We start from the raw sequence: 19682 nt of genomic DNA on the forward strand, positions 1-19682 counted from the left end.
TCTTTGGTTTGGTCAAGGGAAGTCTGCTCAAGCTTCAGGCGATGGCCTGGTGCACCCAAAGTCCCTCCCCTCCGGCACCCTCTGAATACTTGGACATTCCTCTTTATTGTTCACATTCCAACCCAGCACGGTCACATGCACACACGGAGATAAAAATCCTTCGGGCCACAGCCCCAGGAGCCCGGCGGGGGGCGGGGCTAGCAGGGGCGGGGGCGGGGCCGCGGCAGACTCCTCCTACCGAGCCTCCCCGGCGCTCGGCGTTTGCATAAACCAGGTGAGAGCTGGAGAGGCGGCTCTCGGGGTGCGCTGGGGAGGGGGGAAGCAGATTACAGGCAGGCGTGGGGTGAGGGCGCGAAATGGGTACTTCTCTTAGGATCAGAGCAATAGGTACTTCCCTTAGGATCAGAGCAGGAGGTATCCGACACCATGAAAACCCTCTTCCTCTCTCTCCTCGCCCCAGAGCCAAAGTTCCGGGGCGCGGCTGGGGCGCGAACAGCGCAGAGACGCAGGGCGCCCCCTTTAGCTGCGCACAGAACGGAAGGACTTTTTTTTTTTTTTTAAGTGAGTGTACTTGGGCGACGCTTATTAGGGCGCCCCCCGCAGTGCGCGCAGGGAAGTGCACGGCGGCTGCGGAGGCAGAGCTGCATGCGGGGCGCGGGCAGAGGTGGGCGAGAAGCAAAAGAAGGAAGACAGGAGAGCGCGGGGCTTGGGGTTTGGGGCTCGGGTGGGAAGGAGGGGCGAGTGGGGACCATACTAGCCCGGAGGACTAACTAAAAGGGCGCGGACTTAGCGACTCCTCGACGGAGCCTGCCTGGGAGAGGGAGTCCAGGGACGCGGGGAGGGCTCCTGAAGCTGGCAGGTGGTGGGAAGGAGAGGATCACAAACACGGCAGGGAAGTCTCGTCACTGCGAAGGGGACGCGGCATCCATCTCTCCTCGGCAACTGCGAAGAGAGAAGGTCTGAGCACCTGCCCTCCTGGCACCTCCTCTCCCCCGTCCTGCCCCCCTTCCTGAGCCAGGACACCGGGGCGGCGAGCGCCAGGGGACCCCAGGCACCCAGAACCGCCCCCCCCCCCCCCCAGTCACTGAGCGGAAAAGAGCCGGCGGCCGGTGCGTGCGCGCCCAGGGTGCTTATAGCCTCAGGCCGTGTTCGCGCAGCCAAACCCGGGTGGCCGCGTTTCCGTGTTGGCCCGGGGTGGGGGTGGGGGTCCTCCTGATGTATCAAACCCCGCAGGCTGGGGGCGGGGGTGAGGGCGGGTTAGAGGGCAGGGTGGGGGATTTGGTCCCCCCCCCCCCCCCCCCGGGGCCTTGCACCCGCTTGCGAGGCGTATTCATTACCTTTGAAAACGCTCAGTTCTTCGGTCCAGGGCGGGGCAGAGGGAAGAGGAGAGAGGGGAACAGGTGAGCTCTCGGCCTCCTCCCGCCCCCCCCCCCCCCCGCCTCCCCGTCTCCGAGGTTAGGCCCCCACCCTTAGCTCCCTCTGCAGCCCGCAGCCCTCCCCGTGGTCGTCGAGCTCCTCGGGGTGGGGGGGAGCGGTCCCGGCTTTGGGGAGGGCAGCTGCCGCCCGCCTCACCTGGCCTAGTCTCCGCTGGGGCCGCCGCCCGCGCCTCCCCGGGCGCCCCCAGCTCCGCCCGTTCCCCCGTGGCCCGGGCCCTTCCGGCCGCGCTCTCCACTCTTTATCTTCTTCCGCGCCATGTGGCCCCGGAAACTCGCCTGGATTTTGGCAGCGGCTGCGTTGGCGCCGGGGTCGTCCAGCGGGATGTCTAGGATGTCGTCGTCCGGCTTGGAGCACGCGCTCTCCTGGGGGCGGGGCAGGGGGGCACTCGTGGGGTGACTGGGCTGGGACCCCGCGAGGGTGGGGTGGGAGCAGAGCCTTGGGGGCTTGGGACCAGCTCGGCGCGCCCGTGGGAAACGCGGGGAGGGGAGGAGGGGTCGCGCACTGGTGTGTGTGTGTGTGTGTGTGTGTGTGTGTGTGCGCGCGCGCGCGCGCGCGCGCACACCTGTGCACGTGCCTGTGTGCACGTGTGCGCGCGCCTGTGTGCACGTGTGCGTCTGTCCCTCCAGGAGAGCAGCAGGCAAAAAAGTTAGGGTGGGGGGGTCAGGTGGACACAGGTGTTTCCAACTCAGCAAACAGGAGCGCGCGGTGGCATGGGGTACAGGACCGCAGGATGGCCCTGCGCGAGCCAAGGGTCCTGTCACCATCAGCTGAGCTGCAGAGCTGCAGAGCTGATGGAGCGTGGGCCGGGAGGAGCAAACAGCAGTAAGGTCTCCTGGACGTGGCCTCTCCTGCCCCTGTCCTCAGAGGCTGCCTCCAGCTCTGAAGGGCCCCTTCGGAGTCCAGGATTCCCTGGGACAGGGTGTAGAAGAATCAGGCCAGTCCCTAACCTGAGGAAAATCACACCAGGGCTCAAAGCTGGAATTAGGGTGAAGGTGGGGCTAACCCCCCACTCCCACCCCCGTGAGTCAGCCTCCCTCCACCTGGGGCTAGAGGCCCAGAGACTGCTTTGCCAGGCTGTGGATTCTTTTCTCTCCAATGCTCCCCAGGAGGTAGGCAAACACAGAACAGAGGAGGTGGTCTGGAAGGAAGAAGCTACGGAGAAAAGGCTTCAATCCAAGAAAAGGACAAAGGAAAGATAAGGAGGAGCAAGAAGCCCTTTGCGTTGTGTGCTCCTGAAGAAAGAGTATGACAGTAGCTACTCACTAAGCACGCCTGTTGTTCCAGGCACAGTAACACAATGTTTTGCAGAGGTTATTTTGTTCAGTCCTGGCAAAGCTATGACGTACCTTTTATCACTATCCTAGTTTACTTCTAATAAAACTGATGATTTAAGTGTTTATAAACCTGACAGGAGGTCACACAGATAGTTACTAGTGGACCTAAGATTCAGACCCTTGTATGTCAGAGGCCCGAGTATATTTTAAACCCCTATTCTGGAGGATAAGCAAAGGCAGTCAAGGAAAGGGGCCAAGCTCTACCTCTTGTTACCTAATGCTTTCTTATCAGGATCATAATACCTGCCTCTAGGGTGGTGAGGAAGAATAAATAGCAAGATCTACACCCAGTTTCTGGCACAATCTAGTTGCTCAATAAATGGTAGCTATGAGGACGATTCTTTTAATTAATAAGTTGATGTGAAATAGTTGTTTTTGTAGGCCAAAGGTGGCCAGATAAAAATAATTTCATATGGTTCAGCCTGTAATAATCACATCCACCCCCATGCCTTAGGTTTCTATCTCCCACAGCCTGCCCTAGCTGAGACAGGTGAGGGTTAGGGAACCGAGAAGAGGTAAGGCTCTGAAATGGAGAGGGCCTCAGTCCCTGAGCCCTTCTGTTGCTTAATATTATGCACAGCATTAATGTGGGTTGGGCTGGAGATGGTTACTAGGGAGTTAGAAAGGCATTTCTCTTTTGATCTGACCCTCTGGCATCTAGGAATTGTTTTCTTTTCTTTTCTTTTCTTTTCTTTTTTTTTTTTTTTGCCTAAGGACTTCTACTGCTTTAAAAATGGCTTCCCCTCATCATACTTCGCAATGCTATTTTCATTTCCTGGGCTTCTGAGTGCTGCAATTTGTGCTCAAGATGCCCACAATTGATTTAAATGCAGTTAAAGGGAGTTATTAAGAAGCCAGTGTGATTGTGGAGGGGATTGACCCTTTTTGTCTTTGCAGGTCTAGTTCTCTCTCTCTCTCTCTCTCTCTCTCTCTCTCTCTGACATCTTAGTCTCTACCTGTAATCAGAAATGACTCTTCTGGGTTCCTTGCTTCTCAGAGCTCATGCCCCTCTAGGGATATCCTTAGGGAACAGTGAAGCTTCTCCTCAACAGAGGACAATGATTAAAAAAACCCCCAGCACAACAGCAACACAAACCCATTCCTCACCAACCTATCCTTGGCCAGCAGCTATGGGGGAAGGGGTATCTTCTCCCATCCATGCTATGACCAACCTGCTATCTCTACCCACCTCAGCCAGATCCAGAATGGAAACCTGGAACTCCATACAGGCCAAGCCACCCAACACACTGCTCCTCCCCTAAATCATCTCTCTTTCCCTCCAGCTGAATTCTCAGGGCAGAGGTGCTAGGTGGCCTGTCCAAAGGCAGAACTGGAGAGAAAATAAAAGGAATCCAGGAAAGGTTGTGGTTCTGGGCTGGTGCCTTCTAAAGCCAAGATTTATGGTGTGTGCCTGAGAGCTCCATATAACCAGAGGTGGAAAAATACACTAGTGAGTAAAATAGGAGCCATGGCTTCTGGTCCCAGGTGGGCATATCACTGCACCTATGAGGGTCTCAGTTTCTTCTGTCGCAACTAGAACTCAGAGGAATAAATTATTTAGGTCCCCAATCCTAAAAGCCTTAAGAATTATCTCTGCCTATCGCTTATTATATGCCAGGCCCTGTGCTTGCACACATTACCTCACTTAATCCCCATTTCAGAGGTCAAAAAAACAGCCTCAGAGACATTTTGTAACCTACCCAAGGCCACAGAACTAACAAACTGTGATGGGATTCAGAAGCCTGCCTGTTAGCCACTGCCTCAGGGCAGGTAATTATTTATATGAGTTCAGCTAGACCAGGCCAACTAGACTAAGCAACAGCAAGGAGTAGGATCCAAAAAAAAAAAAAAAAAAAAAAAAAAGTCTCTTTGCCTTTTCATATTAAGTAAATGGAGGGAAGTCATATATATGTGACCATGTAAATCAACAACTGGCACATTTGAATCAGCAGCTCTGCCTCTTAAAAAAAAAAAAAAAAAAGGCTGTTTTCTTCTCATTTCTGTTTGAGCCTCCTTCCCAAGGGGCAAGAAGGTAGTAAGGCAAGACTGTTTCCCAAACATCAGGTCAGATGGTCAGCAAGGAGAGCCCTGGGATGAGAGATAAAGAGGGCCCTTCCTTGGAGTGCCTGGCTGGCTCAGTGGGTAGAACATGCGAAGGGAGTTGACACGGGGTGGGGGTGGGTGTAGAGCTTACTTTAAAAAAAGAAAAAAAAAAAAAAAGAGGGCCCTGCCTCTAGACCCCAGATGCACTCTGTTCTCTACATGTCCCAGCCCCCTTCCAGCTGAGTCCACCTCCACAGAATGGGGATGGGGTAGAAAGATGCTCTGTCCCAGCCCTGTCCCAGCCCTCTGCCCCCATCACCTCTTCTCTCTTTTCTTGCCCCTTGCACAGTCTGACAATGGTGCCATCTCCTGTTTAGTCCTTTAGCCCTTCGGATCTGGGACAGGGCCTCATAGGGCGGTTGTGATAATTAAATATAAAGTTAGATACACGGTAAGCCTTCACCAGTTGACCAATATTATTGATATTAGTGAGTCAGAGTCATAAGAACAACCACAATGATGTGCCCCTATGTTCTTTCTCCCTCTTGGTACCCAGACATAGGGAAGTCTCACCTCTTCTAAAGTGGGCTATTCTTTCCTTCCAAACCTCATTTTTTTTCTCTTTTGTAAGGGTGGAGGGTGGGGAGCTGGCAAAGTCATAACCTCTCGTATCATTAACTGGGTTGACTGAATGACAGAGAATGCAAGGACTTTGGAGTAGTCTTTCTCCATATGTATAGGGGCTAAAAATAATGATTAGAAATAAAAAAAATATATAAACACATTTAATAGACGTATGATCACTGGACTCCGCTAGTGTGCTAGGAGCCAGGTCCTGTGCCAGGCGCTTTCATACCCAAGTCACCTTAACAGCAACCTACTTTGGCATCAGGCACTCGCAGCATCCAGGTCTCCGTGTGGGCGCTGACAAATTGCAGACACTTCCTTGCCTCGCCAGCAGGGCTCTCTCGCGGTCACTTCACCCAGCCCCCTCCGGGGCTAGAAGGCGTTGGGGGACGGGCCAACCCCTCCCCAGAACCTCACTGACGAGGCTCTCTGCTGCCCAGCATCACTCCTGAGCTAACCAGGGTGGACTGACTGCCCCCCCTCCCGTCCCTGCGCTGGACGGTGCACCAGGGTCACGGAGATCATCCTGTCTGCCCACCCACGGCGCTGGCAGTGGGATGGGGAGTGGGGTGAGGGCGAAAGCCAGGGTAAAGGACACCGAAAGGAGTCGCCGCAGCTTGGCTGCAGTCTACAGCGTCTCTCTGGGGGTGGGGGGTGGGAAGTTCCTCTTCTCGTCTAACCTGCAGCCGAGCTCCCCGTCCAACCTAGACTGCCTGGCGGATGGGCGCCCGGACGCCCCCGCGAGTTGGGGAGCATTTTGCCTAGGGCTTCCAAGTCAGGCGGGCACCTTCCACCACCCACCACCCACGTCTCAGCAGGCGCCCCTTATTGCTCCTGGGTCTTCTGCACCCGCAAGGCGCTTCCATCCCTTACTCTCCCTCCAGGGGGTTCTTGGGAGCCCCTTGCCCCGGATCGAGCCGAGCGCCGGTCCCCACGGCCCTCTAACTTACGGTGCAGCAGTCCATGCTGGTGTTGGGGGTCCTTGGCTGGGGCACGGGCTGGCGCAGGGCGGGGGTGGGGTCTGGGTGGTGCTGGGTGGGGACTCGGGGGCCTCGGCGCGCCCGCTGACCAGCGCCGCGGCAGCCGCTCCGCTCCCGGGTCCTCTCTCCCGCGCTCCGCTCGGCTCGCGAATGTAACCTGAGCCCTTCGGTCGGGAAGCCAATCAGGAGGGGCCCTCGCCGGGGGGGCGGGGACTCTGCCGCGGGGACCACGCCCCCTCCGCGCTCCCCCGCCCCCCGCCCCAACCCCTCCGCCTACGCGCTTCCATCCCTGCCTCCTACACACCCCAGCCTCCCCAATCCAGCCCCCCTGTTTGGCGAGGCGGCAGACTGCCAGGCAGATTCATGCCGCCGCGGGCAGAGGGGGGCCCCCCGACATCCCGGGCACAAATACACTCACATCTGGGCGCGGCACCCCTCCCGCCCGCATGCGGAACACCACGCACCTCACCCACCTCCCCAGACTTCCACAACTTAGCTGGAGTCCCCAGTATGGCTCCAACTCCTCCTCCCCTCACCCGCGCCAGTCCTCAAAGAAAAGCCCCCTAAGACGTGCATTTTTAAAGTCCCCTCATCGCTCTGCTAAGGGAACCAAGAAAACCGTCGGGACAAAACCGGAGGGGGAGCACACAGCAACACAAAAGCTCACGAGCCCCACGTGGTGCAATGTGCAAATGTGGTGGTGCCCCGGGGTCACTAGAAGGTGCACTTCTACGTGCACACTCTACAGACACAACCTGAAAAAAAGAGCTACCCAGATCTTGTGCACACTAGGCAGGTAAATGCAGACGTGTGCGCCGCCTGTGGAGGCAGGTGCTGGCCCTACCTGCGATGTCCTCATTACCTGTCTATTATATGTCCTCTGTCTAATGTATTTATGCACAGCCACTGGCTTAGGAGAAATACCCTTCCCTCTCACTCCCCATACCAGAATCTCCCTAACCTCTTTAAAAATTAATTTATTTGAGAGAGAGGGAGAGAGCAAGGGTGGGGAGGAGAAGAGGGAGAGGGACAAGCAGACTCCTGTGTAAGCTGATGGGGAGAGAAGCCCCACATGGGCCTGATCCCACCACCCTGAGTTCATGACCTCAGCCAAAACCAAGAGTCCCTCACTGTCCCTCCCTAACCTCCTGATCCATTGCTTCAGAATAAAACAAAAACTACCCATTCTCACCTTGCCTGTGGGAAGAAGAAAAATACCTTAAACCCTAGTGTTGGGAAATATTTTTAAAAAAATCGTCTTTTGAGGTCTGTGGTGGAGGAAGGATGTGGGCTTTGTGAGAGGCTGGAAAAAGAAGATATAGGAGGCACATCGTGGAGCGGTGGCCTAGCCACAATTGTGCTGACCAGTGCCCCCCTCGGACTCCCAGCCTGTCAGGGTACTATTGCTGGCAGTGTGGCATGTTAAGTGGGGGGCCATCTCGGAGGAAAATAGAAAGCCTTTCTCAGCTAAGGTCCCAGAGGAGGGAAGGTAGAAAGGATGGCTGCTGCTCAGGCAGGTAGACTGAAGCAGAGCAAAGAGGGGCAAGTGCCCTGTGGGTCTGGTTGGGACAGGGGACCCTGAAACAGCTCTGCTGTGAATCCACAGCCACTGGGCAGTCACAGCATGGCTTGTTGCATGCTTCCTTCCTACCTGAATGGGCTACAGGCTTTGCTTGCCAAAGGGAAACCGAGTGGGAGGGAAATTCTGGTGGCCACTCATGCTGGGAACAGGCTTAGTCAGCTTGGGCCCCCAAAATTAAGCGGGATGCTGGCCGGGATTCCAGGGCTCGGGGTACAGGGGTGTCTCTCCCAGCATGTTAGGGACCCACCCACCCTTGTAACTGAAAATCTGTTCCCCAATCTGTCTCTGGCACATCGTCTATCCCCCACCTCCACCAAATGGCAGGATGTCCTGGGAACTCAGCCCCTTGCCTAGATGATGGGCGCATCGGGGGCTTTCGTTTGTACCACTTCCTGTTGGGCCTCAAATCTAGAATCCAGTGGAGAAAGGGAAGGAGGAAATTGGGGACAGAATGGGTATCAGGCCTGGACTCTGCTTTTCTCTTCCCAAATTAGAGCTGAGGAATTCGGGATTTAGCGAGTTTGCAGTAAAGTCTCGAAGTTGCTAGGCAACATCCCTCTGCAGGCTGCGCTGCCTCTGGGCCCTTCTTCCTGCTGGTCAGAGCTGAAGGGGGGGTGCCTTTACAACATGGCCCCCTAAACTCCCACACAGGCAGCACAGCCCTCCCCTGTTCCCGCAAGACGCCCTTGTGTGGGGTGAGGGTGTCTCTGAACGCTGGCGGGCCGTGGAAGAGCAGACATGGCAACTGTCAGTTCCATCCGCAAAACAAGCATCTCGGCAACAGCCCACTTGAGGCGCCCACGCAGAACTGGCCACTGTGCCTGCCCTGGGGGATGGGCAGTCTTCGAGGTAAGGAGAAGGTAGACGAGAGGAAGGCAGAGACCGGAATCAGAAGACATGCAAACTCAGATAATCCAGAGGAAGGAGCAGCAACACATACATTCTCATTTAAATGACACACACTCACCCAGAGGTACAGAGACACCCCCTGTTCACACATCCACAGAGACACCACTGCCACCCACTGCCATCCAAAGATCTGCACGGAAGTGGGCCCCTTCACCATGGTGCACCGAGGGCACATGCTTCCGTGGTGAGGGCCTCCTTTCTTGGGCTAGGTGGCCGGGGTCCATCAGCAAGATGGGCTGGGTGGGCCTCTGAGCCCCCGCTCAAGTGGACGAGCTAGGAGAAGGGACAGGAGCCGTGTGGAATGCCTGGGGCTGGCTGCTTTGAGGGGCCGGCTGCCTCAGTCTGTAAAGCTCAGGAGCTTGGCAGAGAGGCGCCAGATGACCCTCCCCACGAGGGACTGCCTGCCCTGGCTTAGGACCTGGGTGCCGGGGTCATCTTTTGGAGGGTCACCGATTAACCAGCTGGACTTGAGCCTCATAGCTGTCCTCTGCGACTCTTCGCATTTCATAAACTCTGCGGGCCCCCACGGCCATGGAAGGAGAGGGTCTGCAAGCCTCGGAAGTGAGATGAACTCCGGAGGGCCAGGTTAGAGAGGGATTTGGGGCGCGTGGGTGCGGTGGGCTGCCTCCAGCAGGGAGGCAGGGGTGCGAAGCAGAAGCCAAGGCCAGCACAGGAAGAGATTTTAGACAAAGGAAAAGAGAGGCGATGGATTAGTGGGAAGCTTCTGGGGTCCAATACAGATCCATCTGGGGACAGATGGTGGGGGATTTGGAGAGAGTTGGTCCTCGTAAGCAGAGAGAAAAGCCAAGGCACATGGCAAGCTATCTGCCAATACTTGTGGCTTCTCTTCCTTGGAGTGGGCACTTTCTGAACATAACATCCCAGCTCAAGCCCACAGAGGGACTCCATGATGAGATGGGGGTGGAAAGTAGGAGGCCTATGCCTTTGGCGGAGCTGATCTGGGGGCTTCTTAGGTCAGGATTTCACCCATTTGAATGGAGGGGGTGGGGGTAGCAGGAAATTCAGTTTTCTCTGCAAATATTTCAGCTTTTGCTGTAGTAGTATTTTTAGCAACTTGGTTGGCAGAGGAGGAGCCCGGGTACATTTTTAAAGGGGCCTCTGCCAGACTGGAGGCCTCCTCCCACCCTTACCCCACACATCCTAAAGGAGATGGGGAGAAAGCACATGGCTTAAGGGCTGCGTTCAAATCAGGTTTGCTGGGCACTAGCTGACCATTAAGTAGTCTTCCCCCATAGTCAGTATCAGCCATCAGCTGTATCATCATTAGCAACATTATCCAGAAGACGAAATACTTCTTGAACTTCTGTTGCGTGCAGGGTGCTACTAGGGACACAATAGAAAAGGTTTAATATACTTGGAAAGACGAGGGGAAGGAACCGGTACTTGTGAGTGACTGCCGGGTGTCATGTGTTGAGTTAGCAGCATCATGTATATGGTTGCATTTAATTCTTACAACAATCCTGTGACTTAGGCATTATGTTTCCTATTTATAGATGAAGAAGCAAAAGGGTTGAAGAATTTACCCAAGGTTATATCGTCATTAAATGGAAGAATTTAGATCAAAACTCAGAGCAGAATAATAACATCATCCGACATGGGAATGGTGCTTTCCAAAGTGCTACCACATTCGTGATTTAATTTGCCGCTGGTGGGAACTGTTTGGGGAGGTATTAGCATCTTTAACCTCTTTTTTCTGAGGACAAAGTAAGGCCTCGAGAGGTTACATGACTTGTCCAGAATTAGCCCTCCTGTGAGTTGCAGAACCAGGGCTAAAACACAGGAGTTCTAACTTCGAATTCTGTGTTTTCACCTCTAAGCTGCTCTGTACCACAGCCAGGATTTGTACTGGGCTGCAGTGGTTACAGTGGAATGGGTTTCAGTGGTTAGCAAACCAGACATAGTCTCTTCTCTCTTGGATCCAACAGTCTGATGATAGAAGTACATATGTATATGTGTGCGCATATATGTATAGAAATAGATGTGTATATATATCTATGTGTATATATATATATATGAGATATATTTGTATCTCCTAAAGTAATAAATGATAGGTGCCAAAGGAGTGATGCAGACAATAAGTGTTAATGGGAGTTGAGCTGTGAGAGAAATGATTGAAAATTTGGATGATCCAGGCAGGCTTCCTGGTTGAGGGGGCTAGAAATGGGCAGAAGGACATTGTAGGCAGGAGCAAATGTTGTGAGCGGTGCACTGCACGTGGTGGCACTGTGTGCATGCTACCCCAGTCCAGAAAGGCTCTGAGGACAGCAAACCCAAACGCCTTCCCCTTCGTACAATGTCCTTTTGCTTCGTTTTGTTTTTAGCAGGCTCCACACCTAGTGTGGAGCCCCACTCGGGCTTGAACTCATGACTCTGAGAACAAGACCTGAGCTGAGATCAAGAGTTGGAGGCTTAACTCACTAAGCCATCCAGGCGCCCTCTTGCACCCCTCACCTCCCAACAAGGTTTTATGTCTGAAGCCCAGCGCCCTGATTTTACCTATGGCAACATATTGAAGCACCCCAGGACCTGTAGGTGCGCAGCAAATGTGTGCTTGTGCCTGTCAGCAGCCTGCTGTTCCTTGGTGCTTTAACACACACCTACCCCTTGCTCCTCCTGATGTGGTAGGAGGCTGCTTCCTTCACCTCCGCCCTCTTGTTCTCTGGGCCTGTGCAGTTCAAAGTCCTGGATATGCTTAATGCCTTGTTCCTAAATTGCCCCAAACATCTACTTGTTTTGTTCTACTCACTTCCCTTTCCTCAGTTTGCTTTCCCACCTTTCCTCATGAATAACAGCCAGTGATGGCTAAGCAGTGTGCGTACCTTCTGGTCCTACACATGCCATCTGTAAACATTGGACCAACACAACCATTTTTGTAACAAGGGAACAACCATCTTGATAATATTTTAATGACAAACTCTAGCACGAACCTAATAACCACCTCAGTTGGGGTCCAGGCAAATGTCTGTTTTAATTAGTTTTTTTATAAAAAGGCTTACAGGAGGTATAATTCTCACCTTATTCTTTAGTCCATTTATTTTTTATAAAGATTTTATATATTTATTTGACAGAGAGAGAGAGAGAGAGAGAGAGAGATAGAGAGAGAGAGAGAGCACAAGCAAGGGGAAGGGCAGAGGGAGAGAAGAAGCAGGCTCCCTGCTAACCTGGGAGCCTGATGTGATGTGGGGCTCGATGTGGGGCTCGATGCTAGGCTCGATGCAGGGCTCCATCCCAGGACCCTGGGATCATGACTTGTGCTGAAGGCAGATGCTTCACTGACTGAATCACCCAGGTGCCCCCTCTTTAATCCATTTAAAGACCCTTTCTTTTGTGGCTCCCCCAGATATTCAGATAAAAGAAATTCTTGATTCAACCAGCAATATGTGTCGTGTGAGGTTCAAGCCATTCTCCTTATCATTGTCTACCTCAGGGCAGAGAAAAGAAACTCTTATCTAGAAGATGGAGACCCTCTCATAATTGTTCAGAATGAGCATCTTTTGGAGTGTGTCTATGGGGTCAGTATTCCAGCCTTACACTTCCTATGTTCACACTATCTAATCTGAGAAGTTGGAGTGGTGGTTTTGTGCTGGATCCACTGGCCATGGCTCTCATTCATTTGGCATCTACCAATGTACTCTTTTTTTTTTTTTTAATCATTTGGCTTATTTTAGGAAATTTAAACTCTTGCGAGAGTTAGTAGTATATAATGAACCCCACTGTGCCACTACCCACATTCTGTAATTTCCAGCTCGTCACCAAATTCCTATAACCTATATTTGTTATGATTCCCCCATTACCATTTCATTTATAAATATTGAAGTATGTATCCTTAAAACATACTAACTCTTTAATACCTATTTTTAAAACATATGTTCATTAGCCTGGAAGCTCTGGAGGGAGAGATTAGAGCTATTTTCTTTACCACTGTAGCTTTAGCACAGTGTATGGGACATAGTGGATACTCAGTAAATACTCTTTGAATGATTGAATGGATAAGGGGGTGAATGAATAATATTGTCTCAGAGAAACAAGATTGGAGGGTTGCAAAGAGCAGGGCTCAGAGGATTGGACATCCTGCCTTCAGCTCAGGTCATGATCCTGGGGTTCTGGGATCAAGCCCCAAGTCAGGCTCCTTCCTTGGCAGGGGGTCTGTTTCTCCCTTTCCCTCTGCCCCTCCTCCTGCTCATGCTTTATCTCCCTCTCATATGAATAAATAAAATATTTTTTAAAAAAAGGAAACAAGGGGTAAGGCACAGTGCGTATATCTGTGATCAGGAACGATCAAATTTGTTAGAGGCCAAGTGTGTCTTCAGCAAAGCACTTAGGTGGATTTTAAGTAGGAAGGGAACCCTTTTTCTCTATAAGATTCAGTCTTAGGCCTTCCATTCTGAGGAGCTGAGACACAGACCCATGTGTTCCTTGGAAGTCCATGCGGAGGGGGCCCTTTTATGGGAGCAGCATTGGAGATGGAGCATGCCAGGGGAAGGAGCCATGCCTATAAACCAGTTTATTGAGTTTGTTTCTATTTCTGTTTTATTGCTTCTTTACTTTATCTTGGTTAAGCATTTCAACTTTCTCAGAGCTATGAAAGGGGACATTTAAGGAAGAGTTATATACTCAGTCTTAGGCTGAAGAGACCAAGGTGGAATAGCCAACTTGGTGAAAGCCATTCATGGAGCATCTGATGAGGAAGGTGGCTTTTGGCAGATCAGAGTCCAGCTTTGTGGTCTTGCTGCCCTGTAGAGGTTTTGTTTTGGAGAGGTTTTGTTTTTGTTTTTGTTTTTGTTTTTAAAGGGGGAAGTTTCTTTCATTGGGTGGTCTGATCATGATTGATCCCAATTCTCTCGAATAAGTCTATATCTTAATGCTTTCTGTCTACCAGGCCAATCCAGTGGTCTGATAGGTAGATGAAGACTGGCCTGCCACTCCCATTTATAAGGAATGAAGGACCTACCACCTATCACTTTCCTTAGGCCAATAAAGATCAGCCACATGGCTGGAGATGGTCTACCAATGATCATCTTCTACTGGATTTCCATTTGAGCTTCTATGAGAACAGTAAGTGTTGGTCTGGAAAGGTCTCTTATCCTCAAACTTCCAAAGGAAGGAGACATTGACAGCATTTCCCTAGCAGACTGTCATCCAATATGGCCAAGATATGGGGGAACAGATATTAGAATTCAGCCATTGTAAGGCCTGGGTGGTGGGCCATCTGCAGGAGAAAGCTTCCTTAAAGGCACGACCCAACATGAAAGACATGTCACATACCCCTGGAATTGGATGACACAGGAATTTGGCCATTAGTTCAAATGTCTTTCCCAGTGTAAAAACGAGAGTAGTTCTACCTAGCTTAACCCTGCCTTGGAAAGTGCTGTTGTTTTGTTTGCATTTTTTCCCCCTTTTTGGCCAGATGGAAGCACTGAGAAGTAAAGGATTATTAGCTACAAGCTTTTGTTATTCTGTAATTTGGGTGGAGCATTTAAGTTTAATGAGGTAAGCACTGATAGTTATTTGGGGTTGGTATACTCTTGTTATTTTTGCTTTGCCTGCCGTGGGATTGTGTGTTGGAGTGGGGTGAGTGGGGAGTGCTGGAACATGAGCTGTTTTGGGACTGGGTTGTTAGTGGAAATGTTCCTGCTGCTTAGATAGAAGGCATGCCAGGTAAAACCATTCTGTCCTTTGACCCTGAAGCCTTAAGGTCTTTAAGTAGTCTTTCTACAGGTGTTCAGTGTTCACACCTACCTGGGAGACAAGAGTCAAAGGTCAATACCGTAGACACAATCCTATGTCATAGATATTCCTCACAAGCAAAAGGGTATAAAGCCTGGTCCTTAAAAAAGAGAGCACTTTCTGTTCTACTGGGAACAGCATCATGGAGCTATGCTGTGTTATGATTTGCTAAACATATGTCAGATCATAATAGCAGGAAAGTTCCACATTTGGGATACTATGTGAGGATGCGTATAGATCTTACTAAATCCATCATGGCAGGCGCTATTGGCTTCCTAGCCAATATCTACGCATTTCCCCTTCTTGCTTGCTAACAGAACTGTGATTTTGTTGGGAGCAGTCATGGGTCCGGACCTGACATTCTGCCATAATCAGACTAAGCCTGTTTCTACTTCAGCTTTTATGACAGCTAGGGCTGGTCACAAGACCCAGATATGGCCAATGAGGTATAAGCAAATTTCTGCTGAGAAATCTTCTGGGAAAGCTTTTGCTTTCCCGAGAGGAGGAGGCAGATGCAGCTGGCACCACCAGCCCCCTTCTTTCTGCCTTAAAACAGACCTGAAGTCTAGAGCTGCATCCGCTATCTTTCGACCATGCAGCAAATCAAATACTGAAATCATGAAGGAAAAAAAAAAACCCACCTCTTTTATATTTAAGGCATTAATCAATCAAACTTTCTGGAAGGTTTACACAAATTAATCCCTAGTATGACATTGTAATACAAGAGAGGTTCAAGTGTCGGATCAGGGTGCCTATCGTGGACAAGATGGGGACTGCGTGTGCAGGTGATTTCCAGGGATTCTTTGATGACAGACCTGAAAATTCTAAGTTAAAATAGCTAGTAATTCAGACATGAGTGTAGGTGATCTCATGCAGCCTGACTTCCTGATTGGTTGTCCTAGATTGGCTCTGCATAATTAAAGGAACCATTGTAGGATTCTAAGTGACCATTTATAGTTCCTGTAGTCACGCTCAAAGTCTTTGTCCCTGGCCTCTCAGCACTGCTATCACATCAACCTCTCAGTTGTCCCATGACTGGTGTGTGGGTTCACTATAATTAGAATTACTGACAATTAAGGAAAGTTCCTTTAACACAGAGACAAGAACCCAGAGCTAGATGACGACTGGTTGGGTTTGGGCATTTTATCTCTAGCCAGATGGCTGCTCTATATTGGTTTTTTAAAAGTTATAGGTGGTAGACCCTTGATTCCTTATAAATGGCAGCAATGGGCTAGTCTTTGTCCACCCAACAGGCCTCTGGTTTAGTTTGGTAGGGAGAGAAGCTGTTAACATATCAACTTATTCAAGGGAATTGGGATCAACCATAACAGGTCACGTACTGATGCAAGTTCCCACCTCTTTCAGTAAAAAGAAAACATTCCAGGGTTAGCACTGGAAGGAGCTAGATACAAGGCAGAGCAGATATGCATCCAGAATCTTGGTACAGCCTTCCAAGCTCTTTCAGGGCACGCTTCTCTCCTCCATCATTCCTGCAGAGAGTCCGTGTCACCCACCTGACCTTGCCTGTCTAGTCCTGCTGATATTCTGAAGGGTTAATTAGATACCCCCAGGACGAAGATTCTCTACCAGTTCTTGGGGTAACGAAGGCGTGTCTCCCTTGAAAGAGGCATGACTTTTAATCTCTAGAAGGGAATGCTTTGCACCTATAAGCAGAAATCTCTGGGACACTGGGAGGGTACTTATTATTATTATTATTATTATTATTATTATTGTAAACCAGTACATACATGCAGGAACGTCCGAGTTTGCCTTAAAGTAAATATGTCATAAGTGCGGAAGGTCTCAAACCATTTCCTGGGAGCACTTGCTGCACCATATATTTATTTTGAGCATTTATTATGTCCCATCTCCTTTATACTAAGGGCATCCCATGTTGTGTTGATCAAGATTCTCTTGGTTTTAAGGGATAGAAACCCAATTTATATTAGCATAAGCATCAGTTTACTGTTAGGATGGAGCTGGAACTTCAGGAAGAACCAAATCCAGGAATATAAAATATTAATAAGACTCTCCTTTTCCCTTTTAATTTCTGGTCTTTGCTTCTTTCCGCATAATGCTGCCATCCTCATACTCCTGGAACTATGGCTTGCAGGCAGCTCTGAACTTAAACCATTATAGTCTTGAAACTAAAGAGGAAATAGCATTCTTCAAGCCCAATTTCATTAATAATAATTTAAACATTCCTAGGAGAGGTCTCTGATAAACCAGACTTGGACCACACGCCCATCCCTGCACCAATCCTGTGGCTAGAAGGATGAAGTACTATAATTGACCCAGCCTGTGGCACAACCGTGTGGCCAGCTGGATTATATGATTGGCAGTGCCTTCCAGAACCATGTGGGCAGAGTGGGGAAGAGCAGTTCCATAAGAGAAGGGGTGTTGTTCCCGACCAAGCTGGCTGAGCAATGGATGTCCAATTGAGTACGTGAAGCCAGGAAGTGCTCGTAATAGTCCAGTGAGGCAATTACTATTATCCATGTTTTACAAACAAGGAAGGTGTGGGGAAACGGAGAGGTTAAGTAACTCAAACAAGGTCAGATAGCTGGTAGGATATAGAGCTGTGATTCTTTTTATTTATTTATTTATTTGCCAGAGATAGAGAGAGTGAGAGAGAGAGAGAGAGAGAGAGAGAGCGGGCGCACAGGCAAGGGGAACAGCAGGCAGAAGGAGAGGGAGAAGCAGGCTCCCCACTGAGCAGGGAGCCCGATGTGGGGCTCAATCCCAGGAACCTAGGATTATGACCTCAGCCAAAGGCAGACCCAACCGACCAAATCACCCAGGTGCCCCTAGGCCTGTGATTCTACTGGAGTCTGTTTAACTCCAAAACTACTCTATTGCTTGACCACCTCTCCTCCCTAGAGGAGTTTCTCCTCGATCTATATGCTTAGAATCTATGGAGCCATTAAGGCAAATTACCCTAAGTCTGTACACTGGGCAATTACCTTCTACCCCTCAGCCACCCTCCGGGAAATGCCATCTTGGTGCTGTGGGCTCTTTTGGGGCTTCTACTTCCTCTGGAGTTCCTAGCTGAAACAAAGCCTAGGATTTAGTGAGCCACTTGACTGGGTTGGCATGGCTGGACCTAGGGGCTTAGAATGGTGTTGTGGGTCTCTGTTTTCCTTTCCATTTTTCAACACTGCTTCTCTCAGAGTCTCTCTGTGTTAGATTACCCTCAGATTGATGAGAAGGCTACAGGAAGGCTCCTGAACTACAGAAGAAGAGACCATCTCTCCCCAAATTTTGTGGCAGGATTCTGCAACAGCCCTTCTTGGGTATGTGCCCACATTGCTGACCAATACTTCTGGACAACACAGACCGGGCCGACCCTTGGGCAGGATGCCGGCAGTCATGCGCACAGCCACACCAATGCCCAACAAGGTGGAATCATAGAAAGAAAAGAGTTGTGGGGGATCCCTGGGTGGCGCAGCGGTTTGGCGCCTGCCTTTGGCCCAGAGCGCGATCCTGGGGACCCGGGATCGAATCCCACGTCGGGCTCCCGGTGCATGGAGCCTGCTTCTTCCTCTGCCTGTGTCTCTGCCTCTCTCTCTCTCTCTGTGACTATCATAAATAAATAATAAAAAAAAAATTTAAAAAAAAAAAAAAAAAAGAAAAGAGTTGTGGTCGGTCCCTCCTTCCCTATACCCGGAGGACGTGCACGTGCTTTATCAGTGGCTCCCACACTGCTCCCTAATTGTTCACATCTTATCTTCCTCACTAGACTGTGAACTCCTGTAGAAGCAGCATTTGGCCTTTCATTTTGACATCCCAGGATCTAGCGTGGTGCCTGAAATTCAGTAGGCACTCGATCCGTGTTTATGGGATGAATAGGATACAGTGCTGTGGTTTGCAACGCTACGGTTAGAAAACAAGCATTCTCCAGGGGTCTGGCATGTGCAAACCGATAAAAGCTACCACTTGGATGCCACTGTAGAATTTACAAAGCAAATGATAGCTAACTTGGCTGAAAAATGGTATAGGCGCATCTCATTTAAACCTAAACACAATGAAAATGTCTGCAACCGCTTCTTATAAGCTTTGCACTTAGCTGGGTGCAGAGGAGGGTGAGGGAGGTTCCAGAAGTAGAGGATGAAATCCGTAAGCGGAGTTTGGTCTTATAGAGAGGCGGGATCATGAAGACGATCAGAGAATCTCTCGGAGACCATATGAGGTAAGTTCTTCCGTCCAAGTTGACGTTCGGGTGCCCCCGGGCCAAGGTCCAGCAACTGTTCAGGTCCAAGGAGAAAGTTGGAGATACACCCAGAGCAGGGTTAGAGGGAAAAGGAGATCAGCTAAACCGCGTGACAGGTGTGGAAAGGTTAAAGGAGCGGAGATGACCCAGGTTGGAGAAGAGAAGGCCCAGGGGAAACGGAATGATTTCCTTCAAGACCAAGAAGGGCTCCCTTGGTGGGGGATGTGACCGGCTGTCCTCCTTTGCCTCTGCCTGCAGAGCAAGGGGAAATGGGCTTAGACCGAAGGCAGGGCTAAGATTAGAGAGAAGGAAGAACTTGGCAGTGAGGGATGTTGTATAACCTAGTTTTCGAGACACTTGGGGACTGAGGAGCCTCCCACACTCCTGGTCCGGGCCCAGTGGACGCGTCTTTGGGGATGGTCTGGCAGGCTGGCTGGAGGCGGAGGAGGGGGTCCCAGGCCCTTGGTGCGTAGCCTGATCTTCCCTGGTGTCCTCAGTTCTCTGTTGGAAGTGAAGTTCCCAAATTTTGGAGCTGGCACAGCAGCACCTCCCCCACCCACCACGCACTGCACCAGTGTTCTGGGCTGGGTAATAATGCCTGTCATTTCCTCTCCCCGGGGGAGTGGGGCTGCAACCGCCCTGACAGCCCCGAGGGATTGAAGGCAGCTAAAAATAGTGCATTAAATATAATCTGTTGAGGGGCACATTTGCATTGCTTTTCTTTCGCCCTCGCCTGTCTCTTCATCCTTCTGGGCAGGCCAGGCCCCGGTCTAGCTCTGGGCACTGGGAGCCAGTTCTGGGTTCCAACTGCT

General features: G+C 50.9%; 2 protein-coding genes across 2 annotated transcripts in view; one reads left to right on the top strand and one right to left on the bottom strand.

Annotated features, from left to right (window-relative positions):
* Positions 1-19682, top strand: part of VSIG2 (V-set and immunoglobulin domain containing 2) — a 52734-nt gene that overhangs the window by 5890 nt on the left and 27162 nt on the right. The window lies entirely within an intron of this gene.
* NRGN (neurogranin) lies at positions 87-6574 on the bottom strand. Its single transcript, XM_041771359.1, has 4 exons — positions 6392-6574; positions 1573-1799; positions 1338-1355; positions 87-942 (listed from the first exon to the last, which is right to left on the bottom strand). Exons 1-2 carry the CDS (start codon positions 6404-6406, stop codon positions 1578-1580), a joined length of 237 nt encoding a protein of 78 aa, XP_041627293.1. The 5' UTR covers positions 6407-6574; the 3' UTR covers positions 87-942; positions 1338-1355; positions 1573-1577.

Source organism: Vulpes lagopus, chromosome 10, assembly GCF_018345385.1.
Source record: "Vulpes lagopus strain Blue_001 chromosome 10, ASM1834538v1, whole genome shotgun sequence".
Classification (NCBI taxonomy): Eukaryota; Metazoa; Chordata; class Mammalia; order Carnivora; family Canidae; genus Vulpes; species Vulpes lagopus.